The 23,913-nt window shown below is 37.4% G+C and overlaps 1 protein-coding gene and 1 pseudogene across 6 annotated transcripts in view; both read right to left on the bottom strand.

The window, feature by feature from the left end:
- Positions 1-23,913, bottom strand: part of TBC1D5 (TBC1 domain family member 5) — a 583,027-nt gene that overhangs the window by 212,051 nt on the left and 347,063 nt on the right. For all 6 annotated transcript variants that reach the window (XM_047875577.1, XM_047875576.1, XM_047875579.1 and 3 more), the window contains 4 exons: positions 13,976-14,078; positions 6,824-6,912; positions 5,231-5,281; positions 5,065-5,134 (listed from right to left, as the gene is read on the bottom strand). In XM_047875577.1, the coding sequence (XP_047731533.1) occupies positions 5,065-5,134; positions 5,231-5,281; positions 6,824-6,912; positions 13,976-14,078 (313 nt within the window). The remainder of the gene's footprint in view (positions 1-5,064; positions 5,135-5,230; positions 5,282-6,823; positions 6,913-13,975; positions 14,079-23,913) is intronic.
- Positions 15,310-23,907, bottom strand: LOC125175045 (POU domain, class 5, transcription factor 1-like; annotated as a pseudogene).

The following is a 23,913-nucleotide window of genomic DNA, read 5'->3' as shown; positions in this document are numbered from 1 at the left end:
AAACTTCAACTATCCCCAGTCTGATGATTTTCCCTATTATGTGTGACCCTTTCTTATGCTGAGCCCTCAATTTCTATCTCTCTCCAATCTTGGGATTTACAGCATCATTCTCTTGTGACTACCTGCTTACCACTCATCCTCATTCTATTTCTCTAGCTCAAACTTTTGTTTCTGCTTTGCAACTCTGCTTTTTCATACAGATCTGGTCTTAGTTTGATTCTCTACTTGCATGTGATTCCCTGACTGATCTCACTCATACACAGTGCTTCAACCAATACCCGTTTTTCCAAAGACTTCTAAATCTGTATTCATAACTTAGAAGCCTCTTGGGTTCTCTCCCATACATTCGCATGTTGGCAAGGAATCTTAGGTTGCAAAAGGGTCTCTAATTCAGGAGGCCCACAACCGAGTTTATCATCTTCTGCTCAAAAATATGTTCATCCTTTCGCCGTACCCACCTCAAACCATCCTCCACTAAGAACACCTGCTTTGCCAATTTTATCTCCTCAGAACAACTTAAGACGCTTTTACTATGTCTTCTCTCCTACAGCTTGACTATTATAACCTGATTTGGGGTCCTCACCATTTCTTTCCTCCTAACTGGTCTCACTGCCCCTAATTTGGTCTGCTTTTATTTATTTATTTTTTTAAATGTTTATTTCTGAGAAAGAAGAGTGCAAGTGGGGGAGGGGCAGAGAGAGAGAGAGAGAGAGAGAGAGAGAGAGAGAGAGAGAGAGAGAAAGAGGGAATCCAAAGTAGGCTCTAGGCTCTAAGTTGTCAGTGCAGAGTCTGATGCGGGGCGCAAACCCACAAACCATGAGTTCATGATCTGAGCCAAAGTCGGATGCTTAACCAACTGAGCCATCCAAGTGCCCTGGTCTGCTTTTAAATCAATCTTCCAAAATGTCTGGTAATCCATCTAAAAAAGATATTGGAGTATGCCAAATTCCCCTTCTGAAAACTTTTTAAATAGCTCTTCAGGAAAAGAAAACAAAAGCAAAAAACAAAAGGCATATTCTTGAGCCAGGTCTATGAGGCCTTTCATTATCTGGCCAACCTCTACTCTCACTGTGCTTCCAGAGATCCTGGGGATGCCATTCTTTTACCTGAAATATCCCTTCCCTAGTGTTCCCACAGAGAAGCTCCCCAGTGTATTTAAAGATTTGGCTCAAGTGTCAGGTTCTATTTCATCATCTTCTTTACTACTACATACAGTATCCATTTCTACTTCTCTGCTTCCTAAACTGTGAGATCTCTAAAAGGAACATCATCTTTTCATCACTGGACCAAATTCAGCGGCACAAAAATAAAGAAGGTAAAGCTCTTGCCCTTGAAGGGGTAGGGAAGAGGAAGACTAACAAAAAAAACTTAGAATTCCACATAGGAGCAATCACTAATCAGGCTGGTACAAAGTACAGAGGAGGAGGGGCATGTGTTAGCAGAAAGAAAAATTTCCTGGAAGAGGTTCCATCTGTCTTTCCAGGATCATTTCAAGTCTTAAAAAGAAATGTAGTCCTTTGTACTTCCTAAAGTGCATTTAGGGATATAAGACCATACCGATTTTTATGGCTCAATTAGTTTCTGTTAATTCGTATAGACAGGAGAAAAAGATACCTCTATATTGTGGTCATTTATTATAAAAATAACACAACCAAGACACCTTTGTCTCATTTTATATTATTGAGTATTCTCTTCAGAGGATAGGGTGCTATAATTTTCAAAAAAATTATAATTCTTGCTAACATTTTTCCTGATACTAAATTGAAATAATCTGGGGGGTGGAATTCATGTTAATTGTAAGACACCATTCACATTCAAAAGATAGTGTTTCCCTGAAGCCAACTTTCCTTTAAAAATGAAGAAGTCAGGCATGTGGGTGGCTCAGTAGGTTAAGCCTTCGACTCTTGATTTCATCTCAGGTCATGATCTTACGGTCATGAGATCGAGCCCAGAGTAGAGCCCTTGGAGAAGGAGATCATGCCCAGCATGGAGCCTGTCCCTCTGCCCTTCCCCCACTCGCTTGTGTGCACACACATGCACACTTTCTCTTTCTACCAAAAAAAAAAAAAAAAAGAACAATTCAACATTTCACTCATTTTAGTCATGTAGCTTTTCTTTAATGAAGAACCTCATGTGGCTGAATACCATACTGTGTCAGGTGGAGGCAATGAGCTCAGGCAGGGTTTCTGTCAGTCACATGAGAAACAGATCACTAGATCTAGCCATTTTGTAAGGGTCTTAAATAAACATACTTCTGTAGAGATACAATCACTGGCTTTGGAGAGAACAGATCCTAAATTAACCTGTTAAAAATGTTTAACTTAATGAAAGCATGTAATCAATTTCCAGGTTGAACAGAATGAGTTGTCACTAAATCAATAGTATATGCAGCCCATTTTTCAAATGCTTAGTAGAGACTCATGAGTAGCCTAAGAACTACTGGTGTATATAAACTGTAGTTTGAAAACATGTCCCCTGTGCTAATACTTACAACAACATTTCTTAAATTCAAGAAACTCACAAGTAATGCTCATGATCACTTAAATGATAAACAGTTTATGTAACAGTGAAATCAAAAGAGAAAATAGTTAATATTAGATATCCCTTACCTTCAGGATTTAGAATAAAAAATGCCATTTGCATTTCACAGATCTAATCAAATGGGTCAGCTACAAGTATCAACAAAACCAGCAATCTTTAACCATTTATTAAGTGGTACTCAAAATGCAGTCTACAGGTCAGTGCCAGTTACAGGGATTCAGCGAGATAATTTTACACCATTATATAAACCAACACACTGCTTTCTTCATCAAGAAAGTCTTAAGGAAAGTATGTCTGCTAACCTAGGCAGCATACAGAGCAGAGAAGAACTGAAAGAGAGAGAAGTGTATGAAGCTCATACTTCTTTTTAAAAAGGTGACAGGGTCAAGACATAGAATAAAAAGGGGAGGACGAAGAACAGATTTATTAGATGTGCTTTCTAGGAATATATTATCGATATATGCAAGTAATTAATATAAATCTTCAGAGGTCACATCTATATGTTCCTTGATAAAATGGATATCCTTTTTTGTGTTGTCTTAGCCATTTCATGAACTTGACTCAGTGATATCAGCATGAATGGGTGAAACTGAAAAGTGGTAATGCTCACATTTTTATCATTCAGTTTCGCAGATACTGTGAAACAGTTATAAAATACAATTGACCCCTGCATGATCAGGATGCTTATATCTAAATGTATTAAAATACTTTTTGTTCAAAATTTTGATTTTTCACATGAGTCTGTGACTTCATCAAATCACCTGACAAGAATAAATACACTGTTCTAAAACACAGTAGTTTATCAAATATGCTTACAAGTTTCACCTCTTATAATCCTGACAGAATGTAAAATGTTGACATATTGCTGAAGAAAGCCTTTATCACCTAGGCTGAAGGTCGGCAAATTTTCTCTGTACAGGCCAGACAGCAAGTATTTTAGGCTTTAGAGGTTACAGTCTGTGTTGCAACTACTCAACTCTGTAATGAGCAGTTGTAATGAGCAAGCGGCCATAGACACTATGGAAACCAACAGGCATGGATGTATCCCAGTAAAACTTTTTTTATGGACATGGAAATTTGAATTCCATATAATTTTCATATGTCACAAAATATTATTCTTCTTTTGATAGTTTTCAACCATTTAATAATGTAAAAGTCATGCTTAACTCCCAAGCTGTATAAAAACAGATGGCAGACCAAATTGGCCTACAGGCAGTAGTCTGCCCTGATCTAGACCAAAGGCATAAAAAGCATTAGTTATCTATTTCAGTTTTTAAAAGATGGAATAAAGTGGCAGAAAAATATATGGTTTCTGACCAGAATGCAAACAATCACACCAACATAAAGCAAATGAATCATATAGAAAAAAATTTACCAAAAACTCTTAATGACATCCCTTGCCAGCATAACTGGCAATTTTTCCGATACCATGTAATAACCATGAAAACACCATAATGATCTAAGTTAGCATATATGTTTACTTAAAATGTCAGTTAACTCAGCAATTCTATTCCCAGAAGAATGCCAAGAGCACTGAAAACATGTGTTGACACAAACTTTATACACAAATGTTCATAGTGACATTATTCTAATAGCCAGAAAGGGAAAGAACCCAAATGTCCATCAACTGATGTATGGATAAACAAAATGTGGTATATTCACATAGCGAAATATTACTCAGCCATGAAAAGGAATGAAGTACTGATGCGTGCTACAACATAAACGAACACTGAAAACTTCACGTTAGTGAAAGGAATCAATCACAAGAGGCCACATATGATATGGTTCCATTTACATGAAATGTCCAGAATAGGCAAGTTCATAGAAAGTGAAAGTATATCAGTGATGCCAGAGACCCCGGGGAGTAGGAGAATGCAGAGTATGCTAATGGGTATGGGATTTCCTTCTATGGTGATGAAAATACTTTCAAATTACATAGTAAGGGCATTTGCACAATCCTGTGAATATTCTAAACTACTAAATTGTACACTTTAAAAAGGAGAATGTTATGGTATATCAGTTACATCACACAATAAAATTTATAGTTAAAAAGAATAAGAGAGAGTAAGGATAAATGGTATTGATGCTAAATGTATAAATTCAATAGTGATGCATTAGTAAAAATAAGACAACCTATCTGGTACAAAGTTAAGCTATGCACTTCAGTAACAACATGTCTGTCTATCAACTCACTAGGATAACAACAGATCAAGTAGATTATTTGCACTTCATTTAAAATTTACAATAATTTTTAAAGAAGATCTATTGCATGGATAATACATATATATATAAAATAAATTTTCTATTTATGTGCAATTTCTTATACTACCATTGTACATCTGCCAATATTACTAGCAACATGGGTTAGATCCCCAATTCAATCTTATTCTGTAAGTATTTTTAAATTTTTGGTTTTTTATAGTAGTAATAATGGCTTTGCTTCTCTGATTAGATGCTGCTACTTACTGAAATCATTTGTTTCCCCCCCAAATATATTGAAAATATCTGTACTATAATATTTACCTTTTGACCATCATGCTCAAAAGTAGAAAACCAAGGTTCAGCAGTTTCCATAAGTTGTGAGAACATTGCACTAAAAATTAGAAAAATAATACAGTGTTAATGTTAGACCCTTATTAAAGTAGAAATGGGGTAAAAAAGTAACATAATAGAAAGCTTTTGTACTTACTAGGCATCATGTTCCAGATACTCAGGGTTCAAGAGAATTTTCATCTCCTCACTTGAAAAAGCAATACAAATAATCAAAATGTATAATGTTTTTAATAGAAGGGGATGCTGCAGAGGTTACCTTATTCTATACTCATAAGCCAACTTTCATATAATGTGTATATGAAAAAAAATCATCCTTTTAAATAAAAAAATCAATTCCATTAACAAGTGAAATCTTCTCTTTCTAGAAAGATCAAAAACAAACTAGGTACCTTGTCTGTACCACAATGAAATAACTAACTGCTACAAATAAAAAATACAAAATGTGACAATATATTCCTTGAATGTGTCTGATCTAGAATAAATTGGTTACTTCACAATCTATTTTGTTTTTCTAAAACAAAACAAAACAAAACAAAACAAAATATTTACTTACTGGTCAAATATACCATATGAAAACATTTTGTTCTTTTAACGGCTTCTATTTTTATTATATTTTGATACCCATTAATCAGTGACAGTACCTCTGTCAAATTTTAGTGTTGCTTTTACCTTTCAATGGCTTGAAACTGCTAAAGCAGCATGTCCAAATTATTTAAAAGTAATTTTCAATCATCTATACTTTCCTGTGGAGTATGATGTATGTACACATTTTGAAAAAGATAAAAACTGGCATGAAAATAGGATCACAATACTAACTTCATCCATATCATACTTTAGAATAACTGAATAAAGGGTAATTAAGATACAAGTGCTCTAGTCAGATCCAATAAACTCAGTAAAATTAGAGAAACTCAAAATGAACTAGAAAATACTAATCTATAATACAGTAAACAAAAGTTAATTTAACAAAGACTCTAATTTATGGTGAGCAAAATGGATGGCTATATTTAATTAATAGAAATCATATAGATAAACACATAAGATGTTATGTGTTAATTTTTTCTGTTCTGCATATGGATGGGTCAGCCTATGGAATCCTTCTGACAAAAGTTTATAATCTCACAGCTTCCATTCCCAAGATACTTCCTGGCTACTTCTCTGGGCCATCAGTTAGGGCATTTAAAGTTAGAAAACAAATTCTAACAATTAGCCCAGGTTAAATACAATTACTAAAGTTATTTGCTAGAAAGAATACATTAATGTATCTCAAAAACATGACAAACCATTTTTGTTTATTTATAGACTGGGGTTCTTTGGAGTACTGGTCTCCTATTTATGACCTGAACTCAGTCAAATCTGGTGAGGAGAAAGGATCTCAGATCAAGTTAAAGCTTGTGAAGCTTGTAATGAAAGAATGGTTCATTAGAGGATGGTACATATGAATACTGTTAATCAATAGCACTTTGCCATTACACCAAAATTTCTTCTTCTTGATCCGCTACTTAAATGTCTTCTTGTGGCACAGATCTGTGACTTGCAAATACTATTACAATTACAAATTTGTCCATAGCCCATAGGACTACAACTACTAAGTGGAATTAATAATCAGCCACATGAAACACAACCAAATGTTTACAATTTATAAAAGTACCTTCAACGTAAAAGATTCTGAGGTTAAAATGATTACTGCAAGGCTTAAAAAACAGATGGAGCTCATATAAAAACTTGCCTTGGTTGGGCAGACTCACTGGCATGAAGAAAAGCTTGGTGGTCACAGTGGAGGATAAAGACTATAGGTGCTAAGAGCTCGTGCATGCCCTGAAACGTAAGAGCAAGACAAATGAGAGGGGGAAGATGCTGAGGGTCCACCAGTGGACAGAATAGGCTCAGTGAAACGCTTCTTCAACTGATCCTTACTGCCAACATTTCCATATTTTAGAGAAATGCATAAAATGAAAAGCTACAAAATGAGATTTTATTTACTTTTAGAATTTGATTCCAATTCAACCACAGCACAAATTCTTCTCCTTTAAAACATGGAGAACAGTTCTCGTTTAAATGACACAACAAACAATAAATTGGCATGGCAGACAACCTTGCACCTGTCAGTTGCTTCAGGATCTGTACTCATAAATATGAATTTCATTTATGCAAATTATAATCATGAGCTACAGTGTAAAGATCTGCAGTAAGAAGGGCAACTGAGAACTGTAGACCTAAAGAAATTATATCCAGTGTTTTCATTACATAATGGCTCAAAATTAGGATGTCTGTAGATTTAGGAAGAGCTGAAGTCAGCTAGCTGGAAATGCTGGATAATAAAAGAAACAATCTCTAGCAGGTATGACAGCAAACAAAGTTTTCGAAGTATGATTTTCAACATGTTTAATCTGAAAACGACCATAATTTCTTTCCTGTCTACTTCAACTATAAGGTTACTGTTCAACTTATTTAGTGAGTTCACCAATTGTATTTTCTTTTTCCTTATATTGGTGTTACCCATGAATTACACGAATAGGCACAGAAACAAAAAAGCATATTAATTACGTAGCTATCTCTAAAAATTCATTATTTATCCTTTATTGTGGAAAAGGTAAATAATTTGCCTTTTAAATGAAATGTTTTTCCCCCCTTAAACATCAGAAAACATATTTAACAAGTTAAAAGTAGACTATATTCTTTTCTGCCTCTTAAAGTGAGTAAATTATCACTTTCCTTTTGCTTAATAATTATGGATGATCTTTTATTTAAAACAATAAGACAAAACACCACCTTTATAGGAAATAAAAATAAAATATGGAAGCAAAGAGAAGAATTTCACTGGTGGAAGCAGAGACTTCCCATGATGGAAGGGCAGTCGCACAACCCTCTGTACATCCTAGAAGCACCAGGCTATTCTTAGAAAGCTAGTGGTCAGCACAAAATAAGATGAAAGTGAACTCTATCAGAGTTCATTCATAAGTTATCACTAGCCTTGAATTAGGACTTTATGACATTTGTGCAAAATAATCTCTGATACATTGAATAGTTACTTGTGATTAAGACAAATTACCACACACCACTTCAATCTTTTTAATTAACCACGTCCTTAATAAACAAAACTTTAAATGACTATTTGATGATCCCTTAGAAGAGCATGGTAGAGATCCAGAAAAAAATGGAATTAAGTGCTGCTGAGTATGCTTTAAAATCATCATGAGGTGTTTATTCTCCTGGAATAATCTCAAAGTATTCCAAACACCAAGTGCCATAATTTAATCATCAAAGTACAAGCTACTTACTATAATACTTGTATTTACTGTACCTATAGAAAAGGAAAAAAAAAAAAAAAGAGAAAAAGACAAGGAGGAAGGAAGGAAGGAAGGAAGGAAGGAAGGAAGGCAGGGACCAAAAAAAAGAAATTAAAAACTATGCTAGATATCCTTATGGTAATCTTTTTGCCTATTTCTGATCATTAACTTAGGATAAAGTCCCTAGAAGTAGAATTTCTGGGTAAGTGAGTAAAGACATTTGTTAAAGTCTCTGATATATACACAATTAAGCTGCCCTTTCAGAAAGAACTCCCTCACTTTAGGGCATAAAAGTTGCCACTTCATACATCCTAACTTGTAGTGTTTTGTTTTATTTTAATCCTTTAAAACTTCATAGTCAAATGGTTTACCTTATTTAAATGCTAGTGAGACTGACAAAAATTTTATTGACCATTTTTATTTAATAAATTGCCCATTTTCTCCTAATGAAGTGTTTCCTTTTTCCTGATGATTTGTTATAGTTCTTTACCAACTCAGGATAGGAACCTGTAGTCATTTTTGTTACATATGCTTGTCCACATTCATCATTTGTCTTCTAATCTTGATGATATCTTATGTCACAGTGAAGCTGTATTCTTTAAAACTGTCAAATCAAGACATCATCCTTCATGGATTGCTTTGCTTCCATGCCTAAAAAGACCTTCCTTATATTGAGGTTAGGTGAGTATGTAGTGTTCTTTTTCACAGCTAATTCTTTACCCATCCGGTATTTATTTTTGCCCTGAAGAATAAATCGGTATTTTTCTCTGCAAGAGTTCAACTAATTCTTGAATAACCAATCTTCTCCCAAGAGTTTTGAAATGTCATCTTTACCATACACTGAATTGCTAGAGCTTGTTTTTTCTCAGCTTTTACTGGCATTCCATTGGTTTGTTCATTATTGACAAGAACTTTACTATTTTAATGACTTGAGCTGCAAAATATTCTAGTCTGTCATATTTTCTATTCTTTTTCTCAAAATTATCTTGTCTATTCTAATTAGAAGGTAAGCTGAAGTATCATTTAAATAAAATGCTAAACAAAATACTGCAATTTTTATTGGCACTGCATTAACATTAACTTGAAGAAAATAGGTATTTTAAAGAACAACACATTTTCTAGCCCAAAAGTTGGTAAAACTGCTTAGTTTCTCACTAGGTTTTTGTCGTTGCTGATGGTGGCGGTGATCTTCTGATTGGGTCTTTTCCCTCTCAATGTATTCTCTAACTAATGGCTGGTTTAACAAGAATGAGTTTTTGCCTAAATGCATCTTCCAACCCTCTTTAAATTTTCTCTTCCTTCTGGTTTCTGTGACACTATACAGAGTCTCCATTTGCTCATGCATCATTCACCTTCCAAATTCATATTTCAAAAACAGGGGTGCCTGGGTGGCCCCGTCGTTTGAGCACTGGGCTCTTGATTTTGGCTCAGGTCACGGTCTCAGAGTCATGAGATCGAGCCCTGAGTCCAGCTCCATGCTGGGTGTGGAGCATGCTTAAGATTCTCTCTCCCCTTCCTCTGCCCGCCCCCCACTTGTGCTTTCTCTCTCTCTCCCTCTCTCTAAAAATTAAGTAATTATTAGCTACCTATGATAATGATGAGAACACAGATGTAAATGAAGTGGGCAAGTTCCTAACCATTATGGAGCTTGCAGTCCAGACAGCAAGACACACAATAATAAAATAAGCACAGAAATGACTATATAATTATAAACTGTGATAAATTATATCTATGTGTAGATACAAAAATCTAGCTCCTGCTACAGGCTCACCACATAGAAGGTATTCACTGGATGGTGACTGGCTGATTAAATATCTACCTCTCCATATAGCAATGTACTGGTAAAAGTTGAACTACAATATTAGAAATGAAAAAAAGGAGAACATTAAACCATATATCAAATCAATAAGGGTGCTCTTTGTATAATGGAAATTAAGAGTTCCCTGAATATCATTAGGACAACCTTTTACAAATTCACTGTTGACTTCTAACTAAACTGGGGGTATTTTCTCAAATAGACTTGAAGAGATTGTTGGTTTTATTCTTAATTCTAGACTAGTAAAACCTGATTAATAATTACAACTGGCAAGTGTATAGGCATCTTTAAAGGAAAAGAGAACTATTTAGAAAGAATGATCATAAATTCAATATGCTCTAATTTGACAAAGCATAATAAAACACAATATATTGTCTAGTATACTTATTGGTTCCCAAAATGTGTATTTTGCTTTCATCTATACCATCAGCATTTCTGCTTGCTTAAAGTCTTTATCCCTGCTGGATCGTTAGTAGTCACTGCACTCCAAACTCATGCCAGTTGAACATAAAGGTAACGAAGTTTTCTTCATCAACAGCCTGTAGGCTCACAAAATTGAACCTGTTCTTTTATCTGCCTGTGTTCATTTAGCCCACCAAGCAGTCTTTATTAAAGCTGAGGCATCAGGCAGTCAAAGTTCATTAATACCATTTATATAATCTCTGCAGTTTCAATTAACTCAGCAAGACATTCTACTACATGATAACAGTCTCATTAATTCAATAAAATCCCATAACTATTAACAATATGGTCGATGTTAAACGGGGTGTCACCTAGTACAAAATAATAGCTTTAACAGCTTGTGATGAAACTCAAGGTTTTTTTCTTAAATTTGATCTGGCTAAATATTCAGTCCTTCTTTAGCAAAGTATTATTTCTATGTAAAGAATCTATAGGACTTTAAACATGTACAGGGAGTAATTAAATCTTACTAAGTGACTCCCAAGAGTAGGTTAATAATACTTTCTTATTCAGTAATTGATTGATTTTGTCTAAATTATCCAGAATCTGATCTTCCATATTCTTGTTTAGTTTTCCTCACAAATGCAGTGGGCCACATACATCATAAATGCCTGAGTGCAGTTATTATGTTTTGTTCCTTGTCTGTGGAACTTGTTTTCATTATTACAACACTTCCTTAGTTGACTTTTTTCTTCCACTAAAGAAAAGAAAAATGAGAAACAAATGTACAACTTGGGGTGATTTTATTATGACTTGGTTCACTGTCATCAGATCCTTTACTGTGCAGTATTTTCAAATATTGGAAAGAAGAAAGGGCACAATGAAGAGATACACTTGATGACAAAAGCCAACACAATGAGGAGAGAACAGAAAAACAGAAAGAAACCTGGATCATTGATGAGGAGTCTGAACTACTGAACTAATGCAGCAGAACCATTTTGCCCCTAGACTTCTTGCAAAGTGTGTTAATAACATCCTTAGACTTGAAGTTATTCTGAATGAGGTTTTCAGTTATTTGCTTCCAAAAGTCCTACATTGATACTTATTTTCTCCTAGTCTCCTTTTTGGTTGGTTGGTTGGTTGGTTGGTTGGTTGATTGGTTTTTGGTCTTTGAACTTTGTATCCCACATCAGGCTCTGTGCTGACAGCATGGAGGTTACTTGGGATTCGCTCTCTCTCTCTCTCTCTCTCTCTCTCTCTGTCCCCTTCCCTCTCTCCCACTCGCTTTCTCTCTCTCTAAATAAACACACTAAAAAAAAAAAAAAAAGAATCCATATGTAACTGGACCTGTTCTTAGTTTATTCCACTGATCTCTCTTGACTCCCACACTGTTGTTATACTGGCTTGATCACAGAATATTTACAGAATAATTGCCATTCTTTGCCAAATGCCTTTACCATTCTCCCCTCCCCCTAAATGCTGTGGTAACTCCAACATATTTAACAATGATAGTAATAGTAAAAACCACCCCAACTACAAACAAGAACCCTTAGTGAGCAGTATGTGTTTTCAACTCTACAAAGTCAATACTGTCATTGCCCTCATCTTACTGCTAACAGAACAAAGATTTAGAAAATTTAAGTAAAATGTCTAGGATTATGTAGCTAGTAAATGGTTGGTTGAACTGAGATTCAAATAACAGATATAAGCCCACACCCAATGCTCTTAACCACTAAACTATATTATTTCCATTAATTACTGTAAAGCTTTTGTGCACTAAATTTAAAATAACTGTGTCCAGTTTTTAAAAAGTTCATCTATCTCTTAGATTATAATTGGAATGCTAATGTATTTATATATTAATTTGGGAAGAAGTAATATTCATTTTATTTGATGTGTTCTCATCCACAAACATGCTATCACTTTTCTATTTATTCAACCCCTGCTTTATATCCTTCAATAATATTATAATTTTCTTCATATAGCTTTTATACCTACATTGCTATATTTATTTCAAGACACTTTCAAGTTTTGGTTGCCATTATAAGTGAGATATATTTTTTCCATTTCCCATTCTAAAAGCTGATTATCACCATGTAATTAATATAAAGGCATATTACTAACATTAAAAGCAAGATAAAATTAGTTCCCTTGGGTCTTCTATGTATATAACAACAAATACATTATTTAGGACCATTGTAATATGATTTAGTTTATTATCTTTAAACTGATCAAGTTTATTTCAAATTAAATACATTGTTCTAGGGGAGCCTGACAGGCTCAGTCAGAAGAGCATGCAGCACTTGATCTCGCTGTTGTGAATTCCAGCCCCACGCTGGGTGTAGAGACTACTTAAATAAATAAATTAAAAAAAATATTTAGGGGCACCTGGGCGGCTCAGTCAGTTAGGCATCCGACTCTGGCTCAGGTCATCATCTCATCATAGTTTGTGGGTTTGAGCCCCTCATCGAGCTCTGTGTTGACAGCTCAGAGCCTGGAACCTGTTTCGGATTCTGTGTCTCCCTCTGTCTCTGCCTCTCCCCTGTTTGTGCCCTGTCTCTCCCCTCTTAAAAATAAACATTAAAAAAAAAATTAAAAAATTTTTTAAATAGACACATTGCTCTAATCATACAGTGTTTTCTGTTTTATTACACTAAAGTTAAGTGATTATCAGTTGAACATACATCATAACTTTTGACTGCTAGAGAATTTATTAATTTGGTTTGACTTCCCACTTACTATACATTTTGAGAATACATAAAAATATCCAACTTTGTGTATTTTTATTGGAACACCATCAGCTTAAGTACAAACCTAGATACTTCTTTATATATTAAGTAACTAATTCACATTTCAGTGAGAGCAAAACATAACCCAACAATCTTCTGTCCTTTAGTAATGGGGGATGAATCAGATACCTGGATAACAAAGAGTATCATAAATTTCCAAAAATTTACAGGAACTTTCTGAAGTCGTATTACCAGTAACTTTTAAAGACTGGAAGGACACTTGATTATTTTTTACACAGCAGGTCACATATTTATAACCACTATTTATATATACAATTCTGAAAAGTTTTATTACTAGATTGGCTTCAAAGGTGCTGTTTATAAACAAACTCCCAAAAGTTGAAAGAAAAGATTGAACGCCTTACAGAAGACAATTTGGTGGAATGTCTTATAATAAGGAAGAAGCATATGTGCTTCAATGAGCTTACTTTTCTCACCATGCAGCTGACAAGCAGCTCTCTGATTGCTTTACTATTATGATACAACTTTGGATACAATAAAGGCTACATTATTGCTCTATCATTTGTCAAGCTGTATAGAAAATTTTGAGTCAATGGATGCCACCTGTACGATATTTTCATTACCTGTTTATAAAGCAACTGCTCGTTTTCTCTAGCATAACAGAAAAGAACATCTGTAAGAATTTTTCTCACATTTTCTTGTTGGAAAAACTGCATTTCAGGAAACCTGAAGAAAGAAAACACAGGATTAAAACTGACTAGCACAATTCCAAGAAATACCCTCAAACTCTCATCTCTAAGAGGCATCAAGGATTACTTTATGTGTTAGTACAAGCGTGTATTTGCCATGCAACTAACTTACGCCACTGGTGAGACTGACAATGTTAAGGAACAAAGGATGAGAAATGATACAGAGGGAAACGATACCTTTCAACACCTAAATATTTCAAATGTCTCCATATGCTTCAAGTCCTCACACAGTGGATACAACAGTTCTTAAGCAAAATGAATCCTAGCCTTTGGGCCCATTTGGTTTTTAGGACTAGAATGTAATTTTGGATGTATCAGCTTTTTGAAGAAATCAGTATCTTTTTTTTTAATGCAAATATCAGGATTTAAATTATTATACATGACCACCCTGTTAGTTTTGTCTGATTAAAATGTAGACTTCAAATGGAACAAGTCAGTCAGTATTGTTTAAATGTTCTCTGGATCAAAACCTCTCCCAGGTGCTCTGAGGTAATGTCAAACAGAAAAAGGGCACAGTATCCACTTGGAAGGAGCCTACACTGTTGTTTTTAATGAAAGAATATACAACCGCACACTCCAAAGAACAGATACATAGCAATAATACACAATGAATATATAAGGGAAGAAATTACATCACCTAGGAGTTAACAGTCAAATAGGTTCAAGCACAAAAGATTTGAACAAAGATTTGTAGGAGAGGAGGAAGATGGACTATCAGTGGGAAAGAGAAGCAGATCAGAAGGACAGATGAAGGCACACAAAGCAGTGAGTATTCCACGTGTACAGCACAGTATGGTAATCAGTAATGAGAAAGAAAAGTACTTCCATGAAGCACTGCCAGCTGAGAGAAGGACAACAAGACAGAAGAAGAGGTGGGCAGGTCCGGAAAGAGCTCTGAATGCTGAATTTACAAACGAAGACAAACAACCGAGTGACTCTACATTTCTGAATATTTAAGTAACAAAGAAAACAGTATCTGAGTAACTTTAAGTGGGAATAAGCCTTGAAGGAGGAGAGATTACAGGAAGGAACAAGAGGGCATTATAATGAAGTGAAGGGGAGAAATAACAAACCTGAGAAGAAAAGCCTGCGTTCAAATTCAGGTTGCATAACTACTGCGCATATAATCTTGAGTAAGTGATTGCTTAACTGCCTCACCTATTAAGTGGGGATAGTAATGCTGATCTTGTGACCACGATGAGATAACATTAAAGCACCAGGAACAGTGCCTGGCAAGCAGTAAATGTGCAGGAATAGAGGTGATCATTAGTCTCTGAGTACTGGTACTTCAGGTGGTAAAGAAGTGAATTAGGTGGCTTTGGAACTAGAGCAGAAGAGGGACAGGAAAGAGGCTGAAGAGGAAGAGTACCCAAGATATGGAGGCACAGGGCATCATCAAGACAGAAAAATACTCCTTAATGCCTCCTCTAAAGAGCAGAACTGGTTGTTTTACTTCATATTATAATGGCTTACTGCCTTTTCCAGGAGACTTCAGCTGTTTTATGCTTCATCCTGATCCTTTTCTGCCTCCCTGTGAGAGTTACAACTTTCTCCCCAGTCCAGGCTGGGTTCCTGGGTTAACTCTACTAGTGGTTTGTGAAGCATCTCATTTCCGGTCCTAGTTTTTCTAATAAATTAAAGCCTGTCTTATCTTCATCCGTTTGTGTGACTTTTGCTTGAAATTCCCTTTGATGTGCAATTGTCCCCAGACACATATATTTGGTTTTCTTTCTTGCAGAAAGGAAGCCTCTTTTTTGGATGCCAGTAATAAAACAAACCCATGGTGGGGAGCCAGATTACCTCACATCCCTGCCTAAATCTGAATTTGATGACCCCTCTGGACAGTGCCTACTCAGGCAAGGAAGTGTGACTAGGTGCAAGTGACCTTAGCTCCTAAAGAAGAGAAAACTTAACCTGGAAGTAGATTCAGGGCAAGAATGTTGTTTCATAAAAGCCACAGGGGTTCCAGAAAGGTGTCAAATGCACTGATGTAGGAAAGAAACACAAGCACTTTTTAAATGACTTCTGTGGGACAGAAGTCAAATATCCCAAATTAAAGTAATCAGGATGAAAGACATGTAAGTAGTTAAAATAAATTGCTAAAGAGAAATTTCTTGGGAAAACTTAGTCACTAAGGTAAAAACAGATTAATCCTTCTGAGAAGTGAAATTATTTCCCCTTCTTCCTCATTAGAGGACTTAAATCTGCCCTTTGTTTTTTAATTTGAGGTATAATTGACATACAACATTATATTAGTTTCAGGTGTAAAACATAATGATACAGTATTTATATATACTGTGAAATGATCACCACAGTAAGCCTAGTTACCATCCTAGCCATGTCTTCAAAGAAGGCTTCCTGCCCCATGACTTAGATCATATGGCTTCCCAATTTTGCATGTCCCCTCCCTTAACTCATCTTTGGAAATTTACCATACACAATGGCACAACCACATTCTGTGTAGCTGATGCAATCTGAAGTGATTGTGCAAGAAAGTACTAAAAACTCACTTTGTAACAAATACCTATGAACTATATAGTAAGAGTTTAATACCTAACTACTAAAAATGTAAATTATATTACATACCGATTCATAGTTTCATTTAAATGCATACTAACCACTTGCAAGATTAAAAACAAGAGAGCTACAAGAATTAAATTGCAGGTAGATAATTTAAATTACCCACTTTTAGCAAATACCCAATCAACTAAAAATGTGTATTAGGCAGACACAGCATATCTACGCAACAGCACACGATCTACAATCCTAAAGTGCCAATTTATGAAGTTTCGCGATACCCTCTTTTTCAGAAAAGTGTGACTTGTTCTCTAAATTCTGATGGGTTTCATAGCACCAAATAAGTAACGTAGAGAGATACAGAAAAGTTTTTTAAAAGATATAAAAGTTTACGCTATTTAAGAAGTTCGAAAAAGAACTTCTATTCAGAGAAGATTTAAGCTCAATAAGTCTTTGGAGATTATCTAGTCTAACTCAGAAGGTCACAGGTAAGGATTCTGAGACACCATGATTAATACCTGCCCCCACATTACTGGGCAGTTAGGGGAGCAGTACTTTCCATCCGCTTCACTCATCAATTATAAATAGGCCAAATAAACATATTTAGGTAAAATTCCATGAGTTCAGAGTTACCAAGAAGAACCTAGCTCAAAAGGCTGATGAATACACCTCAATAGTAATATATTTCCCACAACAAATATTTGATTGTTTTGTCAGGCTTCAAACCAGAAGACATAACATACCATCTATAGGAATCAGAAATAAGAGGGAGAAAAGTACAGTGAGTAGCTTTTCTAGGAATAGTAATAATCAGTTTTTGATGATATGGTTTAAGTTTCAAAATAGCTTCCCTGCCATTCATTACACTTCTATGCTTTCTTTTACCCCATGCCACCTGGTGTTGATCAGGATAGGAAAGCAATTTGAATACCATTCTAACCCAAATATCATTGGAAAGGCAAATTTACTTTTGAAACAATAATAAAAATCACAGAATACAGGCTCAAGGTGGGCCTTTTATCATGGGGGAAAAAAAAGGAAATGGTAGTAACTTTAGTAAAGATAAGGTAGAAAAACCAACTTAAGAATTAAAACTCTAGGGGCGCCTGGGTGGCTCAGTCAGTTGAGCGTCCGGCTTCGGCTCAGGACATGATCTCACGGATGGTGAGTTCAAGCCCCGCATCAGGCTCTGCGCTGACAGCTCAGAGCCTGGAGCCTGTTTCAGATTCTGTCTCCCTCTCACTCTGCCCTGGCCCTGCTTGTGCTCTGTCTCTAAAATAAATAAACATTAAAAAAAAAAAAAAAAAAAGAATTAAAACTGTAGAAGTTTATAGATTAGTTCAAGCCAAATATCTGATAAGCAAATAAAAGGGAAAAAAATTCACACTAAATAGGGACTGAGGATAAGTTATGTTATTATCAGAAAATGGAAGTCCAAGAGAAGTAATTTCCAAATCTGCCCAGGAAATGGGAAGGAAATAGAAATAAGTGAGAGTGGAACTCTGGTATAGATAAAACCAAAGAGAAAGTCATAGTAACATGTTCCATGATGAAATTTAGACAATATTGCAAAAAAAAAAAATTTTTTTTTTAAACTGTATCCCAGACTTCTTTAAAAACAAAGTGATGAGAGGGGTGCCTGGGTGGCTCAGTCAGTTTAAGCATCTGACTTCGGCTCAGGTCATGATCTCACGGTCGGTGAGTTCGAGCCCCACGTCGGGCTCTGTGCTGACAGTTCAGAGCCTGGAGCCTGCTTTGGGTTCTGTGTACTGACCCCACACCCCTGCCCCTCCTGTGCTCTGTCTCACTCTGTGTCTCAAAAATATATAAATGTTAAAAAAAAAAAAAAAAGTGATGAGTGATGTGAGGATTAAAAACAAGAGCATCCTTGAACTTTACCTTCCCTCCAACCAGTTCCCCCCCAAACCCTCTACCCACACACCCTTTGTGTTCCCAAATCCATTCTCAGTGAATGTAGAATGTAATCCCAAAGCCCTGGTACAAACCCCGGGTTATCTTCCTAGTCCCCCCCCCCCCCCCATTTCTGGGAAGGGCAGGCACTACAGTTTGAATGCATGGGAGAGCCCAGGGTGGTGACAGACACAGAGGGAAAGGAAATGAGGAGTACAGGGTAGTGAAGTGAGGGCCCCTGTAGCCTGGGGTACCAAAATGTGGCCCTGGTGCCAGAAGAAAGCATGCCGGTGCCCCTGAGAAAGGGGACCCGGCAGCCTCAGGATCTTCTCCCAGCGAACAGTCACTGCTTGGACGTTTGCCCTTCTGGCGAGGGTTGCAGAAACACACTCGGAGCACATCCCTCTCCAGCCCAAGCTGCTGGGCTGTGTGGCTCATCTGCCGCAGGGTGGGTTTCGGGAACTGCAGGAGCACGTCCTCCAGGCTGACTGTCCCTCAGTTCTTCATACTTGTTCACTCACTCTTTGGAGCCTGCACAAGGGCCTCTGCTCTGCCTATCTCCTGCAGATTTTCATGATTGTCAGCTTCGTCCTCCTACTTCTGCAGCACAGGACACGGATTACAAGTTCTTAAAACTGAGCTGCAGAGCCTCAAAACAACAGATGGTCATTTGGCTAAACACCTTCCCAAAGAGAACCCTCAGGGTGAGCCCCACATCGGCCTAAATACATCCCGGAGCGATCCTCTTCTGTTTCAGGAGCTTGGCGAGTCATTACAGGTCTTTCTGCAGAGCTCTGATGTCCTGGGACTCTTCAGGATTTTACTCCAGTTTCTCCTTTTCTGGCTTCACAGCCTCAGGTGGGGCAGCGCAGGGCTGGGGGAGGCCCCCCGCCACTGGAGTTTCTCTCCACCCCAGCTCCCCACTCGCCCTCCACCTGGGAGGTCTCTAGGCCACCTTGGGGCACGGGGGCACAAGCCCCACTCCAACCTGATGTCCATAGTAGCCATCCTACCCAGAACTCAAATGGTGGGGCGGGGCATGGAGGAATCCCTCACACCTCAGAGCCTGGACCAACACCCAGGATTCCTGAATCACCAGGAGGGCCTTGGAAGCTCTGCAAGGTCCAAGGGTCAACCTGGCCAGGCTTGGCCGTCCCAGGCCCATCGCCTCCACCCCCTAGCCAGGGAGGGAAGGCCAAGATGGGAGCCAGGTGTCCCACTGAGGGGAATGGGGACACCCCAAGCCGGAAGCCTGGAGAAATGAGGGCTCTCCAAGGGACTCTAAGAGTTTTCTTGATGAAAAAAAGTATTTCAGTTCTAACTTAAGTGATCAAATTTAAAATAAAGCAGTTTCTCTCTCAAGATGTGTAAAGGAACTTATAATCAGACAAATTTTACATACTAAAAATTAATACCAAGAGATATAAAACTTTGGTGTGTGTGTTTTGTTCTGCATTTTGAAATAACCCAAAATTCGTAGGCACTCTAGTTTTCATTATAAGACTTAAAAGACCCTTTATTATAGAAAACTCAAACATTTCTAGAGAACAGACCATAGTAGACTCGATATACCCATCACTCACTTTCATTGCCAATCAACTCTTGTTTCATATATATTCCTCCTTCAATTCTGCATTTTGAAACAAATCTGAGATGCCACATCTATAAATACCACAGTATGTATCTCTAAAAGATAAGGGCTTTCTAAACACATAACCACGTACCATTCTGATACCACAACTCATAAAAGTAATAATCCATTAATTAAATCAAATATCCAGGCAATGTGCAAATTTCCCTAATTTTTTTCAGTTTGTTCAAAGTCACAATCCAAGAAATGTCCACACACTACAATTTGTTGATGTATCTCTTTAGATATTTTTTACTTTATAGATTTATTCCCCCCCCCCCCCCCCCGCCTGTCTGTCTCTCTCCAATGTATTTGTTAAAGAAGCCAGGTTACTTATCCTGTAGAAACTTCCCACATTCTGAATTTTACTTATTGTTCCTCTATCTTGTTATTTAACACGTCTCCTCCTCCTCCTATATATCTTATAAACTGGTAGTTAGGTCTACAGACTTCATCAAATTCAAGTTCAATTTTCAACAAAATTCTTCATGGGTGGTATTGATGGTTTTCATACATGTTAACAAATTTTTTGACACTTCTCTTATGAAAAGGTGGAGGAATCGAACTCTTCTCCATCTGAATATGTACTGACCTTAGTGACTAGCTTCTCACAAAGTGATGCTGTCACACAACTTCTGTCTGGCTCTCTGTCTGGACCCATCCTTGGAACTCAGACACCATGCTTCTCCTAAGTCAAGTAGCTACGTGGGAGGGCCTTGTGGAGGTGTTCTGGTCACAGCTGCAGAGAAGGTCTCCCCTGAGAGCCAACTTCAATAGCCAAACAGGGGAGTGAACAAGCCTTCGAACGATTCCAGCCCCTAACTTTTAAGCAGGTCTGGCCAACATTATGTGGAACAGAGTCAAACTCTCCGGCTCAGCCCTGCCCACGTACTAGATTCATCTACAAAGTAAGTTCTGTTGTTTTAAGCTTCGGGGTGGTTTACGATGCAGCAATAGATCTCTCGTACGGCTTGTACTGCGTACCTCCATCAGGATGCACATATCAGCTTCTTTCTTTTTATGATGCTAGCAACCATTGTTGATCATTGCCTAGACCTATTAATTCATTAGAGATTGTAAATAGTAAAACTATAATTCTATCATTTTATCCTCCTTTATTACGTAAAACCCATATATATGAAAAATTTCCCTTCATCAATATTTACTTATCCTCAATCAAGTAAGGTCAGCAAAATTTTGAAAAATCCTGTTGACTCCCATTACATTAGTTCGTGGATACTTGTTGTGGACATCTAAGATCCATGAACGACAGAAAAGTCACTAATTCTGTCAAAAAAGTAACTTACAACAACCAGACTATTCTACATGCCTTTTGGGTATCTTCTCATGTGACTGCAGTATATGGGAAGGAATCAAGTGAGGGAGGAGGAACAGCTACACACCAGCTTCAGAGCCCCAATAACCAGGAACCCAGGTGGCTGATGTAAGATAAGTAGAAAGACACTCAACAGGGCAATCAATGGTCTGTCATATTACACACAGACAATAAAGAGAAGCCAGGCAAATTTCTGGGCAATCCATAATGAAGAGTTCCTCAGACAACAAAAAGACAAAAAAATATATGTATTTTCTAAGCAAAAAAAGGGTTAAGAAAAGAGTGAAATGATAAAGGGCTTTGTCACCGCATTATAGTACATAATTAGGTAATTAGAAGTATTAAAACAGACAAAGCATTGGGCCCAGATGAATTACTGAAGATGCAAGTATTCAATAAGATGCCCCAGGGGAAAAAACAAAGCCCTTGGTGAAGGTTTATAATCATGCAGTAGGACAGAGAAGCACAGAAGGACTTGAAGGAACAATAACTGGTGTTATGCCCATACTTCAAGAACAGAATTTCAAAACAAGCATTCATCCAAAACTTAAAATGAGCTGATGGAAACTCCCTCGAATACTATTAAACACCAAAATAACGATAATACCTTCTTCTGGTTTATTGTTTTATTAGAGAAAAAGTGGAAAATCAGGCAAAAACCATGAAGAGGAGCAATTTCACACAGAATGAAAGCAGGCATACTTTTTCTTCCTGTGCTCCATGTTTTGGTTGATGATTGCACCACTTTCCTTACTCAACCAAATCTGCTTTCTCGTCTTTCCAGGCACACAGCTGGATTTAATTTCCCAGCTTCTTTCTCAGTTTAGCTGTAGACATGTGACTGAGTGCTAACCAATGAAATGAGAGTGGAAATGATGTACGACTGACCACAAAATTCAACCGTCACGTCCGCTTCAGTCAGGCCCCATGTACATTTCCTCTTCCATGTGGATAGGAGGAAAAAGGCCATCCAGGAGGCCTGGGAAGCTACCTGTGGAGTGCAATGGCTTTAAAAAGACATTTGCAAATTCTTTAGAACATCCTCCTTCGTGGATTGCTTGCTCTGGGAGAAGTCTTCTCTGGAGAAAGACACGTAAGCAGTCTCATGGAAAGATCCACATGGAGAGGAACCAATATGGATCCCCCAGCCTTAGTCAAGCCTTCAGATGACTGCAGCTCCACTTGATATCTGGCTGCAAACTCATAAGACTCCCAACCCAGAACCTTCTGGCTAAGCTGTTCTAAATTGCTTATGTGCAGCAACTATGAAATAAATGATCATTGTTTCAAGTCACTAGGTTTTGGTTGACATATTATGCAGCAATTGATAACTAATATAGGTTTTGATACCTGATTCTGGGATGTTATTAAAAACTATAAAATACATGGTAGGAGTGTCTATGGGATTGGACAGAAGCTGGAAGGACTTTGGATATAGCACCAGTGAAAGATTAAAGGTTGTGAAAAAGGCTGCTAGCAAAAGAGAGCCCATGAGGAGGCTTCCAGTGAAGCTTAAATGAAAGTAAGGAAAAAATTATAGGAAAAATGGAGGAAGAAGGTTCCTTATTGTGTAGCAGCAACATGGCAGCCTCTAGTTATATGGAAAATTGAAAATGTACCACATAAACTGGGTAACCTAGCTAAGGAGCTATCCAGGCAGAGTGTTGAAGGTGCTGCTTGATTTATATTTGTTGCTTGTGGTAGAATGAAAGAGGAGAGAAGCAAAAGAGAGAATTGCTAAACATAAAGGTTCTAGGACTTGCTGGGTTTGAAAATAAAACTTCTCATTCTCAGCCTCTTTATCCAGCAAATAATGCTAACATTAAGAAAGTGCTTCTATGGGGCGCCTGGGTGGCGCAGTCGGTTAAGCGTCCGACTTCAGCCAGGTCACGATCTCGCGGTCCGTGAGTTCGAGCCCCACGTCAGGCTCTGGGCTGATGGCTCGGAGCCCGGAGCCTGTTTCCGATTCTGTGTCTCCCTCTCTCTCTGCCCCTCCCCCGTTCATGCTCTGTCTCTCTCTGTCCCAAAAATAAATAAACGTTGAAAAAAAAAAAAATTTAAAAGAAAGTGCTTCTGGGCAAAGATCAAATCTAAAACACAGTTTGAAAAAAAAAAAAAAAGTCTAAAGATGAAACCGAGGGAGTCAGTGTAAAATCTTTTGTTAAGAACTCAGAAAGCTCTAAAGTGGTGCCTCAGAGAACCCTTCTGTGAGACAGGACACCCTGAGGCCCTATAAAGATTTAACACCAGGCCTTACAGAGCCTTCAGCAGTGAGAGGTCAGGGATGGTGCTGCACGTCCCACACCGTGCATGAGTGCCTCTCACAACAAAGAATTGGCCCAGAAGGTCAGTGCTCCCAGCCTTGAGGAACTCTGCATTAGAGTATATACGCCCAGAGGGTACAAACTGCATTGATTT

Source organism: Prionailurus viverrinus, chromosome C2 (assembly GCF_022837055.1).
Source record: "Prionailurus viverrinus isolate Anna chromosome C2, UM_Priviv_1.0, whole genome shotgun sequence".
NCBI classification, from domain to species: Eukaryota; Metazoa; Chordata; class Mammalia; order Carnivora; family Felidae; genus Prionailurus; species Prionailurus viverrinus.
This window is presented reverse-complemented; position numbering and strand designations above follow the sequence as displayed.